Below are 26,962 nucleotides of genomic sequence, written 5' to 3'. Positions count from 1 at the left end.
GCTACAGGTTGCTTGCTGTAAGCAGTTAACCAGCTGTGCCTAATAAATTATTTGATTATACAACATCCTATAGTTTGACATCGATTGTAACCATGCATAAAACTAACATTCAGTGATTTTGTATATTTGCTTGTGTGATTATATCATTAATTCCTCCTGGCACTCATTAGCACACCCTGGCAATTCAGCACTATTGGGTTTTCCATAGAAATGGTCAGCATGCTCATAGCACTGCAAAACCATGGACTAATAAAAGATAACAATTCTGAGAAGAACATGGGAAAAGACTGCTATTCCTGTTTGCTGATGAGAAACAGATCTGTGCCAGGCCATTCACACACAGAGCAGAAATGAATAAAAGAGTGAAACTGAGCCACGTATACATCATATGTGTGTATATATACAGTGGACATACACACGTGTAAGCACACATACACGCACAAAGCACAATTCAGTAGAGATATCCAAGAAATTCCTAAACGAGAAGCCTTATATATATATATATAATAAACATAGACTACTTATATATATATATTAATCACAGACTGCTTTGGGTTGGAAGGGACCTTCTAAGGTCATCTAGTCCAACCCCCTTGCCTTGAGCAGGGACATCTTCAACTAGATCAGATACCCATTTTCACAGGTAGAATACCACACTAATGTACAGACTGTGTTTCTGGCACCTGCACTACTTTGCTCTGTGGCTCTCCATCGCCTCCATATACGTCACTCGACACTTGGTAGCTGTAGCTATGGATATCACATTTCCCAGTCCCACACTGACTCTGTGTTACCCTGCCTTCTCACAAAAGAAAGGGGAATCTGCTCTGATAAGAAAGCCATATTATGAGATCTTGCATAAACCTGAATTTAAAAACCTCTGTGAAACAGACTTCACAACTACTGCAAGTACCCCTTGACCACATCCATTTCCTAAACAATGATAGCATGAGTCCTCTTCATAGAGGAGAGCCATATTCTCATGTGACCACAAAGAACCACAGATGGCTGTAACTGTTCTCTAGTTACAAGTTTCAGTCCTCCAGTAAGGACCCAAAAACCATCAGTATGACTCAGAGGGCCATCACACATCACATGTAAGACAACAGTGAAGTCAGCATTTCTCAAAAAAAAATCAGACAGCAGTTGATAAACTATTAAATGGAAGGTTATGAATAACAAACAAATGAATGCAAATTCAGTTCTCCATGGATAATACAGGTACAAAAATGCAAATTCTTCAGGCTAAATTATTCACAATGAAAGAGTCAATCAGCCCTATTCCCTCACAGACACCTATTTCCAGAAGCTATTTATAAGTGAGATAAAATTGGTGTGTGTGTATCATCTATTTCTGTGCAACAGGAAAACACATGATAATCCTTTCTATTCCCTTTATTAAGGCATTCCATGAACATGAATAACAACAAACACAAGAACCTGCTGTAAGTGATACTGCAGTAGGAGCTAAATTGCAAACTGGTGGATTTGGCTAACATCACAAATTTCAGTAGTTTTGATCAAGCACTTAATAAATTAAGTGTTTTGTTATCAAGTGATGTAGTCAGCAGAGTTCTGAATGAAACAGCCCATTTCATAATTCTGTCACCATCATGTAAAGTACCCTGTTGTGCAGAGACTGTTCCTAAAACCAAAATATCTGTGATTCCCAGGAGCAGTTACAAACAGAAACAGCTATTGCAAACTAAAAAAAAGCAAATCACACAGGGCTGCTCTTCCCTGACTTCCCAGCCAGTTGTACTTCCCACAACCATAGGATCCTCTCCTACTTGGAGGGACTCAGCTTTCCCAGGAAGGCAGGCTGAAGGAAGGCAAAAAAAAACTGCACATGAATTTCTTCCCCCTCTGCTCCACAGAGCACAATTTCATCCTACTGCAGTTTGCTGTGCACTACACAAAAGAGCAAAAATTGAGACAGTCACCAAGTCTTTGTTCTCAGCAGAACAGGCGTATCTCTGATTCATTTCCAAAACTGGAGCAAGTCCTGATAAAAGGACTTTTCCTGCCGAGACAAGGATAGTGCACTTGCATTCCAGCAAGCACTTCAGAAGAACTTTGCTGAATTGCGATATCAAAACCACCTGTCATTCATGCTTTCCCCCTAACATTGAACCAAGACCTGTAGTTGTCGCACACACATTTTTGGCAACTGTAGGCATAGCAGAATCAAGTAGTAAGTTAACTTAGTGATGCCATTTTACTAGAAAACAGTCGCTAAGTTAGTCACTTCAAAAACTTTATACAAGTTGAGGAGAAAAAAAGAAGAGTAACCATAGGGACACATATTTTCAGATACCATTTAAAGGTTAAGCCAGACAAGACCCCTTAATAGGGATCTAATTAGATCCAAAGGCTCACCTCAGGAGACTTGGTGTTGTATGAGCAAAGGTTGAGGCTGCTCAGCATCACTTCCATCAGTGACAGCTGAGTCTCCCTGAAGGCTACACACACTTGCACATGGATCCTGGCTATCTCGTTTACCAATGAAACATCCCAATTAACTTACAAAGGGATTATCCATATGAATTCTCACTGAAATTAATGTGGCCAAATGTCTTTCCTGGCTCTGTAGAACTGAACCCTCATTTACATGTGGCTGAGCAATCCCTCCTTGCCTCATCCCTGGAAATTGGACATGTTTTACCCTAGCTGTATAAAGGGATGATAGCATTAAAGGGTAAAAAAATAAATTATTAAGCATGATGTAAAACTAGAGGTTGAACTAATCTAAAATAAATGTAATGCCTTTTTTCAACAGTGAAAACAACATTGGTCTAATTTTTCCAATACTGATTCACACACAGACAACAAAGAGAACACAGATTTACCCAAAATCAAATGAGATTCAAAATTGCTTCCAGAGTTGGTGCTGAAAACAAAGCATGCACAAGGGTCTACTATACTGCACCCTTGCAAGGCATAAACAGGGTCTGCAATAAACTGTTCGATGCTGTCTTGCTGGTCATAAAGCTGTGGAAAAAAGCTATATGCCATTTTTTATAACACTTTAGGGCCCAATGCAATATAAAATATATCTGGCTTTCTGACAGTATATGCTTTGGGGGCAGATTCTAGTGACTTTGAGTTTTATATACACTTTTGCAATATAGGAACTGGACATATTTTTTGTTGGATTGGACCATTAGGTAGCTATAGCTATTCTCAAATGACAGTGTAAGCAACAAGCATTCTGAACCCCAGTGAAAATATAAATTATTAACAAAAAAGATCAAGATGAGAAATCCTTGATTTTATATTCTCTGTGTTAAGAGATATTTTTGTATCCTTTTTGTACTTAAAAGAAACTTTAACATTCCTAAAAATGTTAAAATTACTTTGTCTTCATGTGGATATAGGAGTATAATCACAACTCCACTAAAACATTCACTTCTCACAGCTATCAAAAGACTGGATAATAAATGTTTTACAGTATTTCAAAATCAGCATAAGTTTTAAAAAAAATCCTACTTAAAGGATGAATAATATAATGCACTTTCTTTAGAATAAAGTTAATATTAGGTGTTTCCACTTTATCAAACTTAAAAATATGCCCTCCATAATATAATTACAAGAATGTTGTTAAAAAAAAAAAAGCGCGCATATATTACGAATGCTCCCTTTCATTTTCATAAGGCTCTCTCCTTGGTTTTCTTTCTCTCGATTCTGCTTCTGAAGAGTCTTATTCATTACTACAAAACCTCCACTATCGCAAACTTCATTCTACTTGAACTGAAATGGCAGTCTCTTTTTCCACCATTAGCTTATAGATATTTGCTTCCATAGGGCAGTATTTCCAGTCTTTCACCTACCCAGTGCTTCCAGCTTTCTCCCTTTCCTCATCAATGCAATCACCACCACCTTCACCTCTGTTATTGCAGGCAGAAAGCTGTCATATCCAAATGCTCATGATTTTTAGCTGTATAAAAATCTTACCACTCCCTCTTGCAGAGCACCTCTGTTAGACCTGCCTTTCCTATCGAGGCACAAACCCGAAGCTTTAAACGAGACGCTTTTTACTGTGGTGCAAGACAAGCACGACATCTTTCTTCACATCCATGGTGGATCCAACCTGTCTCCTTCAAAATGTTTTGCAAAAGGCCATGTTCTTAGTTCATTATTCCCATCACATTGTCATTTTCATTGTCTCCTTCTAAGTGGTTCCTTCTGTTACCCACCACAAAGAGTGTGTCTCTATTCAAGGCCTTCCCTGGCCTATCCCATTCTCCATACCAGCTCCACAACACCTCACTTTTGCAGTCCACGCCAACTCCTTCCTTCAGTTCCCATTAACTCTAGCTTTTAGCAACCACTTATTAATTTTGCTTTGAACAACCATCTTTTGCCTTCTCCTTAGCTACTCATCACTGTTGGAAAGACTTCTTCACAAGTTCTCTTTTCAAATGCCTAACATATTTTTAACATGTTTTAACATGTTTTTTCAAAGTTCTCTTTTCAAATGCTTAACATGTTTTTACCTGGACGCCTATGCACCAACAGTATGTCAGGGTACCTAAGGAAACTTCCGGTTTCTTTGCACCATCTGGTCTGCTGACATCTACCTACTATTTCTTACTATATCGGGACAATATGTTCTCAGGGACATGGAGCGCTTCCCCCCCTCCACCTACATTTATAGCATTGCTAACCCAAAGCAGTCATGTTTCTAGATAATAACATAACAAAAATAATGAACACTAATAACCTCAAACTGAATTTCCTAGGTTTGTAATGCAATATTTTAGAACTACTTGTAGTGTCTTACTTTAAAAAATACATACACACATTCTCAAGTCTGAACCTATTTAGCACAGGTCTTGATGTATTAAATCTTGCTCTGTAGTGAATTCCAGGTAAGTGAAATGTATCTACTTTACCATTAATGTAGCATTTTGTCTGGGTAACACATACTAAATTTTATTTAAGGTACACATAGGAAGAACAAACAAAAAAGGCATTATGAAAAAGGTCTTGTCTTTAGGATTAACCAATCTGGGCTAAAAGCAAATTATTTGAAAACAAGTTACTGAGGCAATATTCAATCAAAATGACTACTATCAGCCATAAACATACGGGACCCTCTAACTATCCAGGGTAATAAGTCTTGTATATTATTGCTGGGAATTCCTTTAAAGCCCAAATCATTTTTAGTTTGCAAAGCTCTCTAATTTATTTTCCATGGTTGAGAGGAATCTGCTGCTAAACTAAAAATACAGTTTTACCCTCCATTATCTCTGCACATAAAGAGTCACAGAGCTTCAGGCTAGAATTAACATGAGATAGGCTATTACGACTGTAAGAACATTTAGCAGTCCCTGTTGACTTTGCAGTTTGTAATAATAAATATCCTCCCCATAATCTCTCGCTTTTTTTCCCTAAACTTGATGCCTTGAGGAGTTCTTGAAGCTTGTGATAAAATGCTAACAGTGTTTACCTTTTTTGTTGCTAGCCTGGATTTCCTTTTCTCCTTGGGCAAAGTCATTTAAAGATAGGATATATGCAAGTAAATGCTTTTAGAAATATAACTCTTGATTTCATGAATGCCCTACAGAAATATGATGTCCTACTGTACTTGATTACTGGAGCAAAACTAAGTCTGCTTGTACAAAGCAATAGCACTATTTTATAATGAAGTGTTCACTCTTTCACCAAGGCAGAACCTTGCAATCAGGCGTGAAGGTTTTAAAAGGTGTAGTCTGCAACTCAAAAGTATCTTAAGAACATCAATCAAGGTAATAATTAAAAACAGATTTCCGTAAGGAGGGGTTAGGCAGTTAGAGGGTTTTACAAAGTACTGAACTTCGTGCACATACTAAATGGTGTGAAGTATTCACACTGTATCAGGAAGATGCTGAAAGTGACTGAAACCAAGGTGTGATCTTGCACACATAAGTATCTTACTTTGATATGCTATTTCCATGCAACAGAAAAAAACTTACTTGCCTAGTTACTCACATGTATTAAGGATGGTTTGTTTCCCACCTCCCCCCCACCCCCAGTTGTTCGCAAGTACATCCAGGAGGAAAAAATTAGTCTAAGTTGGGGAATGACCTATTAGAGAGCAGTGTAGGGGAGAGGGACCTGGGGGTCCTGGTGGATAGCAGGATGACCATGAGCCAGAACTGTGCCCTTGTGGCCAGGAAGGCCAATGGCATCCTGGGGTGTATTAGAAGGGGGGTGGTTAGTAGGTCGAGAGAGGTTCTCCTTCCCCTCTACTCTGCCCTGGTGAGACGACATCTGGAATATTGTGTCCAGTTCTGGGCCCCTCCACTCAAGGACAGGGAATTGCTGGAGAGAGTCCAGTGCAGGGCAACAAAGATGATTAAGGCAGTGGAGCATCTCCCTTATGAGGAAAGGCTGAGGGAGCTGGGGCTCTTTAGCTTGGAAAAGAGGAGACTGAGGGGTGATCTTATTAACGTTTACAAATATATAAAGGGTGAGTGTCACGAGGATGGAACCAGGCTCTTCTCAGTGACAACCAATGGTAGGACAAGGGGTAATGGGTGCAAACTGGAACACAAGAGGTTCCACTTAAATTTGGGAAGAAACTTCTTCTCAGTAAGGGTAACACTGGAACAGGCTGCCCAAGGGGGTTGTGGAGTCTCCTACTCTGGAGACATTCAAAACCCACCTGGACACATTCCTGTGTAACCTCATCTAGGTGTTCCTGGTCCAGCAGGGGGATTGGACTAGATGATCTTTTGAGGTCCCTTCCAATCCCTAACATTCTGTGATTCTGTGAAAAAATTAAGATGAAGACAACGTCCTTTAAATGTCCAGAATTCCAGTTCAACAAAACCTCATTAGCAAATTCTACAGTAACATTTCACATTTAAGATATTGTATTTTTAATTTAACTCATTCTTGCCATTTTTTATTTACTCAGAAGTCTGTCAAGTGAAGTCAGTGGATTATCAGGCAAAACATGCACATCACAAAGTCCCTCTCACATAAAAAGGCAATTACATTCTCCACAGATGTTACACAGTCCTCACAAGAACAAAACATATCAAACCATGCTTCCACAACTAAATGTGTATTTCCCTCTGTCCTGTACACCTGGTATGTTGTAAGGCATAGATAAGTAGCAATCTATTGGCAATTGACCCCTTTCAGACAGAGAAAGAAAAAAAAAGTTATTAATAAGATCAGCAATACACTCTGCTTCACATGCACGTTTAGTTTAACTTGAATTGTGAACAGATGGGAAGCAAGAAATTCACTCATATTTCAGATTCATCACATTTCTCAATATTTTCTTAAATTAAAGAAAAATAATTTAAAAAAAGACAAAAAAAAAGTATTTTTTAAGAAAATGTTTAGAATTATGAACTGTTTCCAAACAGATAGTCCCACTGACTGATCTGGAGCTTTTTGACTTGATTCCTAGTGCAACCTCATTTATTTTGGCATTATTCTTACCTGACAGCAACTCACTACTTCCATTATTGGCAGAGATTTAAATAGCTTTCTCTTACGAAATCCATCTCACAACTTTACTTTCAGTATTCCTAAGGATTATTTTGTACCTGTGTATTTGCTAGATGCTACTCTCCCTTTCCTCCTATGAATGAGGTATTTTTCAGTTCTTGTGAGCTTTCCACAAAAGTTGCCAGAAAGCTGTCTAATCTGCAAGGTGAGTGTGAAATGTGCTGTGTAAAACACTTTTTTATACTTGCACACATAAATAAGTGATTTCATTTTGAATAAAGCAGAGAACCATGGTATTGGAGGGAATCTCCAGCATCTTACAGCTGTACCATTTCCACTGCTTTTCTTCAACCTCTTTACCCTCACCTCTAGGGTTGTCTTCATTTTTTCTTACTGTTTCTAACTCCTTCTTCACATGTACATCTTTTATGATGACCACTGATTCTCCCCTGCCACTTTCCGCTTAACTATCTTCCCAGCATCTCACATTCTGGGTCCACAGAGTACATTGTCATCACATCTCCATTGGAGAGCACACCCCAATTTCCAGCTACCCTTATTAATCAATGAAATAACAGTGAGCATCATGACATACACAGTGGCTTCAGCGAAGCCATACACTTAAACACAGCAATAGCATTTAGCCTGTGCCACAGCAGATTTTTACTCAGGAAGGAAATTCAGGTGCTGAGCTAAACTGCAGCCTGAACTTCTACAGGGTCTGCAAATCTCTCTGCCTTTTCTTGTCTCCTTCTAACTCAGCTTTCCTTCACATGACAAGGTACAAGGTCATGTAACCTGTACAGCACGATCTCACAAACACTTACATGTGTAAGTTCTGTGCCATTTCATTTCAGCAGAGCTCCTCCAGGACCAAGTAAAGCGCTAGTGAGTACTTGCAGGATTTGGAAACTGGCCAGTTGCTGAGGCCCCAAAGATAGTTCTTCTCATAACCTTATTTTACATGTTAAGGACTGTGCATTTCATATAACACTACATTTATACCAGTCTTTGATCATTTATCTTGTCCAGGTTCCTTTAATTTTCAGATTACCCACTTCATTCTTTACTACACATGGCCTCATTTAATTTCCTTATATCTGCAGATGAGAAATCAGACAGGGCCAGAATATACCAAAAAAAGTACTGAATTTGGGTCACTATACACAAAGCATCCCAAGACAGTCTGCTTTAGCTTGTCAGCAAAAGTTCCCTTGCAATGTTTCCCTCACCCTAGAAGGGGAGGTATGGAAGACTAATAACTTTAATTAGATCAGCTGATATAGCCAGAAAGCTTGGAAAGATTTAAAGCATAACCTTGAGAGTTCCTTCAAGGCTCCTATGCCTGAAAGCTCACCTCTTCTTTTTCTCCCAGGAGCCTGTTCAAAAATTATTTTTCTATATCAGCCACTTTATCTGCTATTCTAAGGAACAGTACCTGAAAGTGCCAATTTGCAATGGTCTCTTCACAGAAGCCCTTCTATTTGAGCACCTGAATGTGTTTAGCTTTCAGCATACTGAATCTAGTCACCTGGTTTAAATTAACAATTTGCTTAAACACTCCAATGGACCAATACTAGAGTAGCTTACAGATGTATTTAAAAAACGACCATCACCTTTTTCTAAGGACAACTTTGGAACATAGATCAGCTTTCCTGTAATTAATCTGCTTTTCCTCTCCAAATTCATTTTTTTCATACTTTGATTTGAAAGTGCTCAATTTCAAATTAATACAGGATATCACATCATCCTTCTGAATCAGCTGAGTTCTGCATTACATACAGACACTAAGGAAAGGTTATTTATTCCATCTGGTTTATTTTTAAAGTTTGTATATAGCATTAAGTACTAAAAAATTATTTTTACATTTTGATTTGTGAATAGACCCTGAAACAGGACAGTGATAATCTAAAAGAAAGCATTATTATTTTACAAGATAAATTCAAGGGTTTCTCTTTCCCTGTCACTACTACCAAAAAGATTCAAATCAAATACACAATAGCATCCCAGCATCCAGTCTTAGAGCACAAAAAAATAAGTGTTGGCAAGTAATAGCTCAGACATCCTTTATTATTTGCAATAAAGAAGCCTATTATGGACATATTTGTTTACCTCATCACAAGTAAACATTCATAAAGAAATATTGTGGAAAAATGGTTTTCTGGTGCCACAGCTAATTAGGACAATTTAAGGGTACCCCATAGTCAAGCTGCCCAGCCACTCTCTCTCTCACAAAAAGTGGGGAACTGAATCTAAATTACAAGCACTCTCCTCCCCTTCATCTGTGCATTTTCAAAGCCAGGATTTCACTTTTGTTTACTAACTCATCTGTGACTGACCTGACCTAACAGATAGTACAGACATACAAGAATAAACTTGTAAAGGATATTTTATTTACCTTACCTCATAGTGATTGCTAAATTTCCATGGTCATCACACATGATCTGGATTTTAGTCTAGCACAAATGGTGAAGAATAACTAATACTAAAAGGCCCATGTTGAGGAACAATGAAAACTTGCTATTTGCAATGAAATTAGTATTTCCAGAAAATCAAGAAATACTGACACAATACATAGTTTACCTATATCCACATATATCTTTACATAGCTATTGTAATACTCTAATAGATTGTTTTTCCATGCAAGGTTATAAAAGTGTGGTTTATTAGGGCACTGCCACCATAAACTTACAATTCTTCCCCAGGTTAAATTTATATCTAGCTATCAAACTGCATTACTACATTACAATCACTTGTTTCTCCTTACAAATTAAAAATCGGACACTTTAAAGTAAAGGTATATCTAGCCAATATTCACACTGACAGCTTTGTATTTTCTACTATAATGCCTTTTTTATTTTCTGAGGTCCTGATATGTAAGTAGGTAATTGTCCATGATGAAACCACAGACACATTATAAACTATCTTATTAAAAATTAAGGGTTGTAATTAGACCCTGAAAACCAATAAAATTATGACACACTTTTCCATGCTCTTACATCTTGAGCGCCACAGTAGCCATGATCCTCAGACAAAGGCTCATCTTGTAATAGAAAATTAATGTGTTGTCACTTCCTGAGGCATGGCAATGGCTCAGGACGAGGGTCCAGAGCTGGGATGCTTCTTAACAAAAAAACCCAAAAATGAACAAAACAACAGCAAAAAACCCCCACGTTGTACTTGCAAAGAGCACTGGTGCGCTGCGCTCAACACACCTCATGCAGCGCCACGCGTGTGCTGCAGCCCGGCGCTCCACGTATCACAGGTGGAAACTAAACCCACTCGTGTCTAATCGCGATCTGAGCCCAGACCCCAACAGCTGCCCACGCGATGTTGCACGGCGAGAGGCGACGCGGGAACCGAGCCCGAAGAGCACTATATCGCTGAATTTCATCTGTTTTTAATAATTAGGTGTACGTGAAGAAAGACTCAGCCGTTCAGCCCGAAACCAAGACCGGGGAGAAACCCACCAGAGGTTTCCGTCCCGCCCCAGGCTGTGACTCCCGCGGTGACAGAAGCGGCCCCGCGTCCCCCCTTCCTGCGGCGGCCGCCGCCGGGAGGGCGGCCCAGGCGCCGAGCAGCCAGCGGCCGCCCCGAACAGCCGCCGCCGCTGTGGGGTAGGCGGGGGCAGCGCGGCAGCCCGTCCCGTCCCAGTCTCGGCCCCGGCCCTGTCCCGCCCCTCGTCGGCGGGAGGCGGAGCTGGGAGAGTCAGCGCGGCCCGGCTGCTTCCTGGTCACCTGAGGAGGTGGCAGGAGCCCACTGAGGCGGCCGTGGGGGCTCCGGCGGCTCCGGTCTGACTGCCGCCATGGCCTCGCTCTTCAAGAAGAAGACTGTGGATGGTGAGTGGGGTCTGGGGCCGCCGGCGCCCGGGGCAGGGCCCCGTCGCCCCTCTCGCGGCCTGGGGGCGGCTGTCCACAGCTCTCCTACGGTCCCGGGCGCGGAGCTGGCCCCGGCCGGGGGCCGCGGGAGCCTGGGGGTGGCGGCGGTACCTGCGGGGCGGCTTCGGGCCCTGTGTCCCGGCGGAGCGAGAGCTCGGGGGGAGAGGGGGAGGCCACAGCCCGTGGGGGGTGACTCACCGGCGGTGCTCGGACCAGGCGGGGCGGCGGGGAGAGTCCCCGGGCGGGGCCGGCCCCGTGGGACAGCGAGGCGGGGAATTCCCGGGGGCATCGGGCCCTGTGGGGCGGCCGAGCTGAGTCGAGGTGATCCCGGGCCCTGCTGATCCCGGTGTGTGGGTGAGGAAGGAGGAGGAACGTTTCTTCTTGGCAGCGAGGGGACAAAACTTGCCCGCAGAGAGTTATTGGAGCCGAGGGCGAGGCGGGACCTGAGGGGTGCAGGTCCCCAGCAGCCCCCCGGGCACGGCCGCTGCCTCCGGGAGCCGCTGCCCAGAGAGCAGATGCCGGTTTCCACCCTTGGCTTTGTACGCGGGGCTGGAAACAACTTGGTCTCGACGTTTTTGTAGTCAGTCTGCGCACAAAACGCTTAAACTTATGCAGAAATAACGATCTCCGAAGTTAAAAAAAAAAAAAAAAAAAAAATTGCTTACCTGTCAGCAATCCTATGGGCAGTGGGCAGCCCTCCAAACCGGCGTGCCCAGGCAAGGCTGTGGGGCAGAGGCTGGCTGGGGGTTGGCGAGAGCCCCAAAGCTGGCTGGCATAGCGTTTGCCCTGTCTCAAATCAAGTGGGTCCTCGTTCAAAAGCGGCACACCAAAAATGACGCTGTGTGTCAACCAATTGTGTTGCACCAAGGGAGAATACGTATGTTTCCCACTTGTCTCTTCCCATTTTTGGTCCAGCACATGAGAAGGGAGGAAGGAGGAGGTGGCACTAAGCTTCCATGACCAAGGTGGACTGTAGGAGCCAGGTCAAGACTTGCTGAGTGTCTCTTGTCCAACCTGTTTTCAGGAATGGAGGTGCTTCCTCCATACCCTGGCATGTGAGGCAGCAGTGTGACACAGGAGTGACTATCAGCAAAAAGCTGTCTCAGGAATACCCCATCTTTCTGTGTCTGCTGGAGTAAAGCTAGGAATTTGTATCAGTTATCACAGAGAAACAAGAACCAAGTTCTTGTCTTGGCCTTCACTTGCAAAAACAAATGAAAGGGCCTGTAACTGCAGATAGCTCTTGTTTTCTGTTTATTGCTGTCCTTCATGTGAGGCACTATATGAGATCAGGAACAACAGAAATAAGCATTGTACTGACCCTTATTGTCTCCCAACTTCAGTACAGATCTTGTTTCTTATTGTCAAGTTTCTACACTCAGGGATTTTTATTTTTTTTTATTAGTTATTGTCGTTTGAAAAGACAGATGTGTATGTTCCTATTAAGCTTTTTTTCTTTTCATTTTTGCGAGTGCAGCTGTGCAAGTAATATACGTTTGTCTACCTTCAAAATTACTTGCCTGTAGCATTGTTTCCAGAATAACCCTCACTGGTGCTTTGCCCGTGTGAAGAATGCAGGGTTATGTCCTGTGTCATCTTTCAGCTCTTCATTATTGTCCATTGAAAAGTCTACATCTCCTGAAGATGCTTTTTGGGTAGTTCTCAGAGCAGCAGTAGCACTGTAAAAACAGGTCTCTTTTCACAGAGTTTGTTTGGAATATTTACTTGGCCAAAAACAATTGGTGGGAGGAGGTAATGTATATATCTTCTTTAAAATGCCACTGGAGGTTTGGGGCTTTTTAGTTCAAACCTATTAAGGTTGAAATAATTTCAGCAATGGATGTTTTGCAGTATCTCTGATTGTGGGAATGAAGAACGTGAACACTTCTTTCTCTTTACAGAGAAATTGTCACAAGCCTTAAAAAATGAAAAAGGTGTCTGTTGTTTCTGCAATTTATCCTTCATGCCTTTATTTCTGTTAGTAACTCTGCCACTTTGCATCGATTATTTTGTGCTTCAAACTTTTAAAGTACAATAGCAGTGCCCTACCATGATGTTACTTCTGTGGATTATAAGAGCAAGCACGAAACAAAATTTATGTGACAGTCTGCTCCTTTTAAAGTCCCACCCAAAGTTTATCTAATGTCATGTCGACACATACATTAGGAGCAGATGAATCTCTTCCTAAAAGTACTAACTTCGTTCCTCTATAAAGGTCAGAGGATGCTGAGTCAGATGCAGACCTCTCTACCTTTGCCCAGGTGAATCACACCTAAGCACATGATGTAAATTCTAACAGAAGTTAATTGCAACTAGCATGATTGATGCCTATATTAAGTGATACTTGCTTTAATAAGTGGATGTTACTTCTAGATAATTTTTAAATAGTACATTGGACAAAACTCCTATGAAGGATGGCATGCTTCGCCTGACAGTGTTCAAGCTTCTGCTGGCTATGTCTGTTGTCAAGGAACTTAAATTTATTCTAAAGGCCTCAACTTTCATACCTAAGTATCTTTAAGCATCTGTCAATGGCAAAAGTTCGAACGCTGTTGCTTTGTAGCCTGACTTGAAGTTGGGCTGCGCAGATGCGATACGTTTGTGGAGGAGAGTAATGTCAGTTGAACCAGAATAAGGACAGAGAAGAGCAGGGTCCAGGGTTGTACCTAGGAGCATCTTCACTGTTTTAATGGACTTGGGAACTCCTTAACTGCTCCGAGATCTCCTATACAAGATTTTTTTCAGCTGATCTGCCTGTTGCAGTTAGTCCTGACTGATTGAAGAGCAAAGGGCTCACAGTGAGTATGTTATTGCTGAGTTAGGGTTGAATTTGCAGGAAAGTGTGTATACCCAGCTCTTACTGTATGGTTAAGTCTCTTGCTATGGTTATGGTGCAAAGAAACGTACTAGATGAAATCACCTTTTTGTAACAGGATGTGGTCTGTGCTGCTGAAACATAGTCATGTTGTATACATAACATTGTATTTTGCTAGTATTTTTTTTTTTTTTAAATGCTGACAGTTCTTTGATAGCTGACAGTTCATTCTGAACAGAGGGAGGCTGTCAAACACACTGTACGTCTGCAGAGCACTCAGCAGACAAAATGTTCATTAGTATTGAAAACTTTTCCCAACTGTAATTATTTTCCTTCCAGATATAATAAAGGAACAAAATCGAGAGTTAAGAGGTACACAGAGGGTTATAACCAGAGATAGAGCAGCACTTGAAAAACAGGAAAAACAACTGGTAAGTAGAGCAGGGAACTTTATTTTACTCTTTTAAAACAAACACACACTCCCAATATAGCAGAAAATTTGCAAAGTGCTAAAGGTACAACTCAATGTATAATAAGTTGTCTAACACTAAAAAAGTTGACTTCCTCTTTTTGACTTTTCAGGTATTAAAATAATATAAGAAACAAAAATCACTGCCTGAAAGTGATTCTTAGTCTCTAACTTAGCAAAAGCCTGAAACAACGTGTTTAGATTAGGTGGCCGCATTCATTTTTCCCTTCCATTGTTAGCATTCTCTATCCTTCAGAAGGTTTTTTCTAACAGGCTTGTAAATCAGTGGTTTTCTAGTGGAGAAACGGAAGTGTCACTGTTGTCATGTGTTACTATGACTCTCCAGGGGGAAGCAGTACTTGATAACCATAGGGCATCGTGAATACCCCATAGGCTTGTTATTTTCATTCATATAAGAACTTCCATAAAGCTAGCTAATAATACTGAGACTATCTGCCTAAATTAAGATCTATTTAAAACTTACTGTGTGTGAGCTATCAAGTATTCAGTGAATGGATGCTGCACCTGTGTGGCAGCATAATTGGATAAATGGATGTGACAGATGGTGGGGTTTGATGCATGAAGACATGCTCAGACTGTGGGAAAAGCTATGCAAATCAAGCGACTGTTTCAAGTAGCTACTGAGGTGTTGTTTCATGGCAGCAGGTTGCATGAATACCAAGAGCTGGGAGTAAAAAAATCTAGAAGAGGTCAGATAGATGGTTTCTGGAAGCCCTGAACATGTAAGATGTGATAGGTTACTTACAGATAAGGCATTTTTCAGTATGAAATAGTCTGACTCAGGAAATAACGTAAATTTTCATGAATACTCAGGTTGAAGTTTTGATTACTTACTACAGTAAATTATTTCAGAAATGTTAAATTTATGAGGAGAAGAAGGAAGGAGAAGTGAAATATGTCTTTGAAAAAGTTAAAATTTGCTGTTGGGATGAGAGAATCAATGGGCAATAAATATTAATTTTCAGAGTCAGATAAGGTGAAAAACGACCGAGGGCTTGTCAGTCAGTCTCAGAACATTTTGTTATGTACTTCAGAAAGACTTTTTTTTTTCCTTAACTATGAGGTATTACTTTGAGAAAACATAGTTATATTAATTCTATGTATCAAAATACCTTAAAATATGTAGACAGTTCCGTTTCAGTTCAGTAACCTCATATGACTGTAGGAATTTTGATTTTTTTTTTATTATTTTTTTTTTCCCCAAAAGAACATATCTGGCTTTAATAAGCTTGCCCCAGACCTCTCAAAAGCAAATAATGTATTGCAGCTCTTTTCCTTGATTCTTCTTAATTCAGAATAAAATCATCTATATATATAGGGTTTAATTTCTGCAACTGGATTATCTGCAGTGATTTAGCAATGGTTGGTGTAGGTTTGTATTTTGCTTTGAAAATCAGGTTATAAGTGCTACTTAAGTATTTCATCGCAGTGAGAAACCCCCTATTTTTAAATGTTTGCTGTTAAAACCAGGGTGATAACTAGTGTTTGCTAGTGTGGAAACTAATACGTTCTATCCGGCACTATACTTGAAGTATGAAAAAAGGAGATAATATTCTGGACACGCTCTAGAAACTTGTTTTTGCAATCCCTATGAGCTACTTACAAAGAGGACAGCTGTGCATATATTTCAACCCTGTAATATCTGACCAGTCTTACACTCCTTATTGCTGATCTGTACTGCCTGGGACTGAAAATAGTATGTATGACACAACCTTTCAGAAATTTTGGATTTACAGAGAAGATCTTGTGCCAGTGCAATCTCTGTAGTAAACGTAACCAGTAAACGTAATCTTTGCTATTAGCAGAGCTAATGCAGTGGGTCAGTTTACATTTGCCTTTACCAGTATTTACCTTTCAGAGTAACATATCTTCTTGTAAGTGCAGTTTTCTGAACTACCAGTGCACATAAAGTGAAGCTGCTGTGTTCCTGTAGCAGGTATATTCTCCTGAAGAATCACAATAGAAACCTGGTCTTCGAAGGCCACTTTTACTTAATGGTAAAATTAAAATGTACAATTGGACCTATGCAAGGAGCTGAGATGCTATGGCAAGGCCTCCTTAAAAAGGCTGAAAAGGAAAGAATAGTCGGAAAGTTTACATTGTCAAGTCACAAATCAGAAGGCATATTTTGAGGAATCCCATCTGACAAGATTATTTGTGCCAAGATTTTTCCTGGTACCTCTGGGCTAAACAGCTTGCTGTTCCTTCTTGAATTGATAGATGGGGTTTGAAGTTTTTTTGTAAGCCAGAAGAAGTGTCTGTCTTAAGGTTTAAGCACATGTGGTTGTGGGCAAATTAATTATAGCGCTTTTATTATGTGTTAAGTCCAGTTAAATTATATGGGCAAGTAGCCTATAATTATTACTCATGTAACTCTGTCTACTTCTTCCCCAAAAAGGTTATGAGATTCTCTTGAGGCTGAAAAGGTGTTAAAAAGAACTAGTGAGCTCCCCATTTCTTCCATGAACAATGTGGCTTGATTGCAAGAATGCAAGAAATCGAAACAGATTAGAGTCATGGCACTAATAGTTGGCTGGCCATAATAATTTCTTCACTTCTGGGGGTTTTTTTGGAAGCGTTACTCCCTATCCAGATAACAAGTGAATGTGATGTGATGTTATGTTATGTAGAAGCCTTTTGCAGAACTGTGTGCTGCTATACTATAATTCAGTTTTGTTGTGGTGGTGTGTTGTTGTTGTTTGTTTTTGTGGGGTTTTTTGTTTTGTTTTTGCTGTTGGTCGGTGGGTTTTGTTGTTTTTTTTTTTTTTCTTCGGGTCCAATTATAGCAGTATGGCATTTATTCTACTAAGTAGCCTTCGTAGAAACCAAGGAAGACTTTATATAACTTTAAATGTCTTAAAAAAATATGAAGATAGTTGACTTTTGGAATTTAATTATGAGTGTTAAGACTTAATCAGAGTTTTTGTTTGAATGAAAATTCCATAGAATTAATCTTATACCTTTTTAACAGGAACTGGAAATAAAGAAAATGGCTAAGACTGGTAACAAAGAAGCTTGTAAAGTGCTAGCAAAACAGCTTGTACAGCTACGGAAACAGAAAAATCGAACATACGCTGTTAGCTCTAAAGTTACTTCTATGTCGACTCAAACAAAAGTCATGAACTCTCAGATGAAGATGGCAGGAGCTATGTCAACCACAGCAAAAGTAAGGTGTTACAAAGCATTCTTTTACATTCTTTTACATTAAAATGTGGCATGTGCTTGCAATAGTTAAGATGTGTTCTTTTGTATATGGTAATGAAAGGGATAAAACTTATTGCTTAATACCCCAAATGGTGTTGAAGATGCAGTAGGGAAATGTAATTTGATTCATACTATGAAATTTTTGTCTAGTCAATCCAGCCAGTTAGCACCTAACGAAGCGTATTTTCTTGGGCTAGACATCTGTCAAATGTTTGCGTGATAAAAATAAAACCATAATGCCAGGGGAATAACTCCTTCAGTGCATCAAAAAACCCAAACCATGCTGCTACAGTGTCTTGCCTGTATATCTTGTCAAAGACAGGGTTTTTTTAGAAAAAGTAGGGCATGCTTCATCTGGAAATCAAGGCAGTGTCACAGTAGCTTTATGGCTTGTGCAAAAAGTAGGTTATTGCTTTGGATCTTAAGTTCCTAAGGAAATGTAATCTGGACTTCCCTGTCATTCTCATTCTCCGTGCTCTAAGAAAATGGTATTGCATTAAGTTTTCTCACACATCTCATTTCTTTTTTAAAGGAGTCTGAAAAGTCTCAGTTATCTGAGTTAGTTGTGAACTTTCCCCTGTTTCCATGAATTGATGAACAGAGAGTTTACTTTGAGCATCGTTGTAGACAAACTGTGCTTTCACAGTCCAAGTTAAATACAATTATGTCCCAGTTACATACAATTACGTCACAGTTAAACACAGTAATGCAGTGCAACTTGGTGAGGAAAGTAATTACTGCTAAGGCTTTGCTGTCAGATACCTATTAGCAGCAGTATGTTGGCAGATATCAGTGGTTTGTGATACAAAGTTGTGGCTCTGTTGCAGACTTTCCATCCTCCATGTCTAATGCGCAAAGTGGGGGCTTGTCTGACTGTACAATCAACCGATGCAGTTGAACAGCTTACTCAGTGTTCCTACAGCAGTGTTGCATATGAACAAATCAGTCTTGCTTTGTAATTATTACCTGGTTGACTTGTTTCTTATCCATGAGATATCTTAGATTAAATTTCTCAAAACTGAAGTGCCACTAGATTAATTATGAAGGTTAAGTCAGCAGGAAAAACAAAACAAAATAAAAAAGACACACAAAAAAATTAACCAACATCTGAAAAGTGATGTTTTTTGAAACACAGTAGGTACTTCTATTGACTAGTTTGTTTAACATTATTGGACAGGAAGGTTTTGTCACTTTTAAAGTGAATATTTTGCCTTATCAACACAAGAAGCTTAAACAAGAAAAGTCTTCAGTTATTCATTTTGAAGATTATAAACTATCCTTAATCTCAAACAGCCATCAGTGAAAAATATATGGAACCAGTTATCTCAACAAGCAAGACAAATACATGAATGAGAAGCATCCGAACTATTTTGTATATACTTTTTAGCATGTACAGCACTAATTTTGGACACAGTAATGTCAGGTTAATAGTTACATGTTTCTTTTAATCATGCATCTGACCCATATTTTCTGAAGAAATACAAACTCTATATCAGTTTGGTGCAAATATTTTTGATGTCCATCTATAAGTCTTGTGAAAGAATACTAAAGAACTGAACACCCTCTAAGTCTAGAACCACTTTTTAAAATCAGATAATATGACTATGAACAGAGTCTTTGAAATTTAAGTAACATTAGAAGCATAATACATTATCACTTTAAACAGAGACATGAAGGCAGAAGAGCTGCTACAAAGCCAGTAGCAGCTGTAGTAGCTTGATAGCGTCCCTTTTAATTAACCAACTCTTTTATCTTATCAAAGACCATTAGACTTTCCATTTGAACTGCTCATGTCTATATTTAGGTTTTGATGTCCCATGAGAGGTACAGTAGCTTGCTTCTCAGAAAACAAGTATTAAATACCAGTGCCTGCAATGGTAGTGCTGCATACCTGTAGTAAACCAGGTGAGGTTTATTACACTGTCCCAGAAAGATCTCTACCCATTACAAAGGTTCACCTTAGGCTAATACGTACTTTTTGAACACTTTGATATTTGCTTTTCAGAAAAAAGTAATTTTTCTATTAAATTATAACATAAACAATTGGAATTTAATGCCTGTCTTCTAGCGGTGGTTCAAATAAATGTTTCTTACTGAACAAAACACCCGCAGCCATTTACCTCTTTAAAGTGTGTAGCCTGCAAGTTAGGAAATATTGTCCTATTCTTTTCATTCAGATCAGGCAGGTTTTTCCTAGTGTAAGGCCAGGAGAAGGGTCATGGTGCACGAAAGATGCATACATTTGAAAGCATATCTGTTAGGGTAGTAGGTAGCAGTATTTCTTACTAGATGCAGACTGTACTATTGATCTGTTGTGTATCTACAGTTCTCAAGGGATGTAAAGAGACAAGCAAAGTGAAAGTTGGACTAAAGGTTTTTTTATTAGAAAAGTTTTATTCATTCTTAATGTACATATTAGCCTTAACTAATGTCTCATTGCATAATTAAGTTTTTTTTTCAATATTAATAGACAATGCAAGCAGTTAATAAGAAAATGGACCCACAAAAGACCCTACAAACTATGCAGAATTTCCAGAAGGAGAACATGAAGATGGAAATGACTGAAGAAATGAGTAAGTTCTGCACTGCAGGGAGCAGCTTGCTGCAGCCCACAGTGCTCTTGAAGGGGTAGAACCACTCTAGAAATACTGATGCTTGAGGCTTTATTTCAACAATTCGTGAGCTTGACAGTGAAAATGAAGATCAAACAAAACCATGCCTATCTGAGCAGGGAGGCTGCCTTAGGCTTTTTAGCAGCTCTAGATACATAAATCTATTTCTTTTTATCTTCATGCAAAAATCCCATTATACTTCTAGAAAGAAAATACTGGAAGGGAAGAGGATTTGAGACTAGTTCAAAACCTTGTTGGCATAACTGGTAGGGGGACTTGAAAATTGCTTTTTCTGTAGCTGATAGGTCTACATGTGCCTTTTTCTTCTGGGACTGGACATTCAAAAATCTGAGGTTAATTTAGAGATTATTGATCATCTCAGCTTTATGGTATGGGATGTGTTTGCCTCCTTCTTTTGTTTTAAGCCACAGACTTCTTGGGGGGTGGTAAATTTCTTTTTCCTGAATGCATCTGTCAACTAAATAATATCAACCCTCCTGCTGTTGCTATCATGGTCTCCTTTCTGTCCTAATTGCTGGCACTGTCTTGGCCGTAGTAAGTAGCATGGAGTCAAAACAATATTGTTGAGCAAGAGGTGAATAGCTCAACTGTGCCCAATCGTATTGTTGCAATTCAGAAGTTAGCTGAGTAATTAACAACTTTGCAATTTATTTGGAGGAGAAAGAGAAAAGGGATTTTTCTAGAACTGTAGAAGATTTTCAAAATTATTTATTTATTTATATGTTTTTTAAGAAATGTTCTAATAGAGAGAGAAAGAGAGCAACTGAACCATTCTGGTTCTAAACCATTCTCGACCATTAGGTCCTTCCCCTCTACTCTGCCCTGGTGAGACCACTCCTGGAATATTGTGTCCAGTTCTGGGCCCCTCAGTTCAAGAAGGACAGGGAACTGCTGGAGAGAGTCCAGCACAGAGCCACGAAGCTGATTAAGAGACTGGAGCATCTCCCTTATGAGGAAAGGCTGTGGCAGCTGAGTCTCTTTAGCTTGGAGAAGGGGTGACCTCATTAATGTTTATAAATATATAAAGGGTGAGTGTCAGGAGGATGGAGCCAGGCTCTTCTCGGTGACAACCAATAATAGGACAAGGGGTAATGGGTTCAAACTGGAACACAAGAGGTTCCACTTAAATTTGAGAAGAAACGACTTCTCAGTGAGGGTGAGAGAGCACTGGAACAGGCTGCCCAGGGGGCTGTGGAGTCTCCTTCTCTGGAGACATTCAAACTGGACACATTCCTGTGTAACCTCATCTAGGTGTTCCTACTCTGGCAGGGGGATTGGATTAGATGATCTTTTGAGGTCACTTCCAATCCCTAACATTCTGTGATTCTGTGAAACCAAACATTTTTATAAAAGCAGCCATGCCTTACCCGGTTGTTGCTCTAGCTGTGCTGACAGGCTTTGCAAGGCAGAGAAAGCCTCCACAATATATAGCTGCTTTCTGTTACTATCTTATACATTGGTATTAATGCTACATTCTGGGAGGGCAGAAAGATGGTCCTAGGTTATTTTAGTAATCTTTTTGCTTAATACAGTGTCGATTCTTTTTTCCTTTCTTCTAAGTTAATGATACTCTGGATGATATTTTTGATGCTTCTGATGAAGAGGAAGAAAGCCAGGATATTGTTAACCAAGTGCTTGATGAGATAGGAATTGAAATCTCTGGAAAGGTATGGCTATTTTTACCTGGTTCATGTGCTTCTGCCAATGCATTCCCTTTTAAAAAATAGTTTTTTCTAGCAGCCTTTATTTTACAGTCCTATAAGTCAGCTTGTCATAACATGTATTATTTTGACTAAAGAAAACTTCTGTCTTCTTCTAGATGGCCAAAGCTCCATCAGCTGCAAGAGGCTTACCATCTGCATCAACATCAAAAGCTGCTACCATATCAGATGAAGAGATTGAACGACAGCTCAAAGCTTTGGGAGTTGATTAGCTTGATGGCAGTATACAGTCTGCCTTCTAATCATTCAGCTGCAAACAGATGCAAAAAGTGCAAATGCTCTTTCAATGCAACTGATGTCTAGGAAAACTCTGAAGCTTCAGAAAAGACAACGTGACATTGGTACTGGGGAAGGGGAAAATATTTTGAATCAGTTTACGGGGGGAAGTACATTTGGTATGTCCATTGCATGAACTCTTTTTGGGCACTGGGCCAACCACAGATACAGTTCTAATGCTAAATCCATTTATACATGATCTGAATCTGTCCTCCTAATTCAAAGTTTTCTTTTATCTCAGTTCCTAACCTATCTTTAGAATTGGCTATTCTGTGGCTGATGGTGATTCCTCCTAGGACAGCACCTATATAACATATATTACTTTTATAAAACTATTGCTATAGAAAAGTTCTTAGCCTGTTGTAGCACAAATGAAACTTCACCTTTGCTCTTAGTTAGAAACTATTTTCTTTTTATGAGAAATAGCCTTGAAAGTCTAGCAAATTTATGTAGAAAGAAAAAACATTTTGTGTATTTCTTTCAAGTTCCTGTAGTAACTTTGAGTTGATTAAATAATAGCTGGTTATTCTTTCTACTGAAAGGGAAAGATGGAGTCCTTGTGCAGTTAATTTTACTGGAAAAGGATTTAAATTTTCTAAGTGAACATTGTTGCATGAAAGGCACTGATTGAACTCTATTGTACTGTAACATAGCTGGTTTCAACAGAATTGCTGTGCCTTTATGTATATAAATCTTGTAGCTTTGTGATTTTATTCTGAAAGAGTCTTTAGAAGGTGAGTAAACTGTAATTAAGATAAGTTTCACAGAACACTATGGCAAGACCTCTCTGTACACTTGATGGGACTCAGTGCTGATGTTCAGAAATGCAACTTGTGCGCCTGTAAAAAGGTCATTTGCCTGAAATATATGTATATATTTTACAGTATTTCTTCATGGAAGATAACTGTGCATAATTGTATTGTTTACTAAGATGCAATTGATCACATTGATAAGCTAAATCTAAATTTTAGTTTAGAGAACAATTTTGAATGATACATGGCAATTACTTGTCTAAACGCTATAATAAAAGTGTCTGGTTCTGTGAAGATTTTTCCATGGCCTCTGAACTTCAGCAGCATGACTCTAGCTTTAAGTGGAATATATTGAACTAACGAAATAAGCACTGTTTTTTACATAGAAGATAGAGTCTGAGAATGCAGTTCGCAGTTATGAATTCCCAGGTGGTGTGAATTTCCTCAGCCCTTGGTCTGCTGGAGATTATTTGCCCCTCAGTTGTGCTGGTTTAGTGGGGCCATTCATTGAACCGAAACAACAAAGTCAGCTTGACTCTAAAATGAGAAAAACAAAATACCTCCCAAGAGTGAAACCAGGATAACCGTGGAGGAACAAACTTCATAAAGAGACTTTGCTGCTAGAGGAAGTGTAGCAGGAAATCATAATCTCTATGGATCTACTGTTGTCACACCATCTGCTTTTTAGGATTGAAGTCAGAAGAGAAAGAAAAAACATAGGTGAGCTTTCATCTGTTTTTTTTTGGCATAGAAATGGAGGTATTCTTTCTCTTCGAAGGAAATAATGTACAAATTATGACTCTGTGAGGTAGTGGGTAGGAATGTGTAAGTTTATATATTGCATATATCTGATATGAAGTGAATATTCTTTTTCTTTTTTTTACAGGTTTTGTAAAAATCTAATAAAATGCTTTTTAATTCGCAACGACTTTTTCCTTTGTAGGGTTAGTCTTACACATCTGTCCCTCAGTGGGTTTTCTTCGGGCTCCTGTTAGCTCTAATAAAGTTTTCTTTGCCCGAGCTATAAAGCAGCATACCTGTTGTAGTTGCTTGAGGGCCTTTGACTTAAACTCAATATTCCATAAGGTCTTGATCAAGTTTGCATTCCCTTCTGTCTGTGACTGGGTGTCCAACTGCTGCTTTTAGGTGTTGAAGTAGAAACCATAAAATGAAATTGGTTAGGGATAAAATATTACTGATTGATTATATTTTGGTTGAACACCAAGGCTTGTCCTTTCTGAATGAAGTGTGCACTCTCCTTTTAACGACTGTCAAAGTTGGGCATAATTCTGAGTTCTTTCATGAGCAGTTCCAAGGATATTGTTGGTGTCAGTAAGGCTGCTGAAATAGGGCTAATGTCAATATCTATCCTGTATTTCTGTTAATAGTTGTCTTTTAAGTTCTACAGATTTAATTTGTATAAAAATCTTTCAGTAGCAGAGTGAGAAGTGTTGTAGGTTTGCAGGCTTGCTTATATTTATTTTAATTATAGTTAGTATGTTATAGATATATATAATAAAATTGCATCCCTTACTTAGAAACAAATTCCTTTTGAATCACTCTTATCAGACTAAAAAAAAATATCCCACTCAATCCTTAAACTCCTCCATCCTTGCTGACACCTTAACAGCAACCGAATCTAAAAGTCTTCCATGCAAGAACAACAATGCAATTGTTTATGCACCTAAGAGTGGCTCTATTGGGGCAGACTGATGTCTATCTCACGCAGAATCCTACTTCACAAGTCCCTGTAAACAATACCCAGGAAAATATGAGAAAAAGATGCATGTAAATGATGCTTCCTCCTCTAATACTCTTCCAGCCTCTGTTTTCAACTTAGGCCACTTCCAGAGCCGTGTGTATGTTCCTCTATATACAACAGTTTTAAGTGGCTTTCTCATATGTGAGCTTGTCCATATACATAAACTTCTGGCACCCACACTTTTGAGGCGTTCCACAGATCTTAAACCCCACTGCATTAAAAACCACTACTTTTGTTTTTTCTTATGCTTCTTGCCATCTTTGCATGTTTACTCATAGTTCTCACGTTAGGCAAGGGGGTGAACAACCTGCATCCATCCAGCCTTTCCATATAGCCCTAAATTCAGGAGACCCCTACACTGTTCAATGCACACACATTAAGTCTAAGACAGAGACAGTACGTTGAAGAGTTATTTGTCTTATCTTTGATCATCAGCTTTGCCTGTAGAGGGGCCTTTTCTAGGTTTGTTACATCCTTCAAGATGAGTGGGACAGAATGCTACATGGTACTTCAGAGAGAGGTGAACCGCAGATTTACACACTGTCATAATGACTTGTTCTATCCTCTATTCTAGTTTAACACCCTACCTAAAGTTACCATGGGAAAAGTAAGACCAAGAAAAGAACCCCACAAACATCTCAAAGAAAAATAGTGCAGCCTGTGTTAGTCAAATAGCTAACTAAGCTCTTGGAGGTTTATAAAGCTACACCCCTCAGATATCTTATCTCAGGGTTTTTCCCCAATCAAGAGTGATTGATGGCAACTACCCAGTCAGTAAATTGTACAGAAAAAAAAAAAATCAATTGCCACTTTCTCTAAATCTAATGGCTGCAGCTGCAGCACATTAAATTGGTTCCATCCAGCTTTTTTTTCTTTAAACAATTCTGCTCTAATTTGTTACTAATTTCTGTGACAACAGCTAGATCTGTTTAAATAATGGCTGCTGCCTTCACTTTGCCTTTTGTCATTCTTTTGCAAGAAAATGGCATTTTATGTCATCTTTCATTTTATTTTGCTATGCTTCTGCACTTAGCCTTCACTTGTAAGACTAGAAATGACAATATTATGGTAAGTCTGTTCCTGAATTAACTATTACCGCACGCTGAAGTGAATAAGCACATCAACATGATACACAACTATAAAATAAAAGTGAAGTATTACCAAAACAGAACTACAGACCATTACCTGAAAATACAAAATATGCAGGAATACTTTATTGGGAAGGGGGAAGTACAGGCTTATAGAATTTCTAGGAAGCCTTTCATAATTAAGAAAATAGCTAAGATTATAAATAAGATTTATATATTTCCCAGAGTTTCAACATATATAACATCAGATCATGTTAACATCAAAGGTACACAAATGCATGCCACCACCTTTACTGAATGCTGATCTTCTCAACTGTATTTATTTTCCATCCTTTTAGAAAGTTCGTAATCTGTGGATAAAGGCTACAGCTTGGTCTTTCTCTGCTGTAGTGGGTGAGCTATGCTAGTGATGAGAACAACCTGAAAAGAGTACAAAACACAATTTCTTTCCTTTGAGTTATTAAACTGAAGTTTTATTCTAAATTTATGGGGGTTATAGCAATGCATTCATCCATAAAAGTGTGGTGGTGGTGGTGGTGTTTTTTTTTTAATCCAGGAGCCTAATTTCCATAGATGACTATGCCTATGGTTACTGTAGTAAGTATCAGAGATAATTTAATGTGCACTAGAGAGAGAACACTTAACTTGTACACACAGCTTCTAAGGGATCTTGAACATTAAACTCCTTTTGCTTTCTGTGGGCCTATTATCTAGACATTTTCTAAATCATCAGGTCTGTTTTATGGAAAAATAAAATGTATCTGGCCATTACAACTTGCATGTACTCACTTAATTTCAGCCCTGGGAAAACAGTCAAAAACACATATATGGTAATGGGCTATTCTAATAATAATGAGCGGGGCTGAAGAGATGGCTGGATAATCTATCCCTGAT

The 26,962-nt window shown here is 39.2% G+C and overlaps 2 protein-coding genes across 5 annotated transcripts in view; one reads left to right on the top strand and one right to left on the bottom strand.

Annotated features, from left to right (window-relative positions):
- VGLL3 (vestigial like family member 3) overlaps nucleotides 1–14,460 on the bottom strand; it is a 101,442-nt gene extending 86,982 nt beyond the window's left edge. For all 4 annotated transcript variants that reach the window (XM_082050470.1, XM_082050471.1, XM_082050469.1 and 1 more), the window contains exon 1: nucleotides 11,993–14,460. The gene's annotated coding sequence lies outside the window, so the exon portion shown is untranslated. The remainder of the gene's footprint in view (nucleotides 1–11,992) is intronic.
- On the top strand, nucleotides 11,130–24,143 carry CHMP2B (charged multivesicular body protein 2B). The gene is made up of 6 exons (XM_082050513.1): nucleotides 11,130–11,288; nucleotides 14,482–14,573; nucleotides 17,604–17,798; nucleotides 20,307–20,409; nucleotides 22,030–22,136; nucleotides 22,289–24,143. Exons 1-6 carry the CDS (start codon nucleotides 11,255–11,257, stop codon nucleotides 22,400–22,402), a joined length of 645 nt encoding a protein of 214 aa, XP_081906639.1. The 5' UTR covers nucleotides 11,130–11,254; the 3' UTR covers nucleotides 22,403–24,143.
- The last annotated feature ends 2,819 nt before the right edge of the window (nucleotides 24,144–26,962 follow it).

Source organism: Streptopelia decaocto (genome assembly GCF_964273445.1).
Source record: "Streptopelia decaocto genome assembly, chromosome: 1".
NCBI lineage: Eukaryota > Metazoa > Chordata > Aves > Columbiformes > Columbidae > Streptopelia > Streptopelia decaocto.
The sequence above is the reverse complement of the archived record's forward strand: the minus strand, read 5'-3'. Positions and strand labels throughout refer to the sequence as shown.

Bases quoted from the DNA above. Each gene is read 5' to 3' on its own strand.
- CHMP2B (XM_082050513.1), top strand. From the start codon at position 11,255: ATGGCCTCGCTCTTCAAGAAGAAGACTGTGGATG. The intron at 11,289-14,481 runs GTGAGTGGGGTC...TTTTCCTTCCAG, and splicing joins CAAGAAGAAGACTGTGGATG to ATATAATAAAGGAACAAAAT. The intron at 22,137-22,288 runs GTATGGCTATTT...GTCTTCTTCTAG, and splicing joins GAATTGAAATCTCTGGAAAG to ATGGCCAAAGCTCCATCAGC.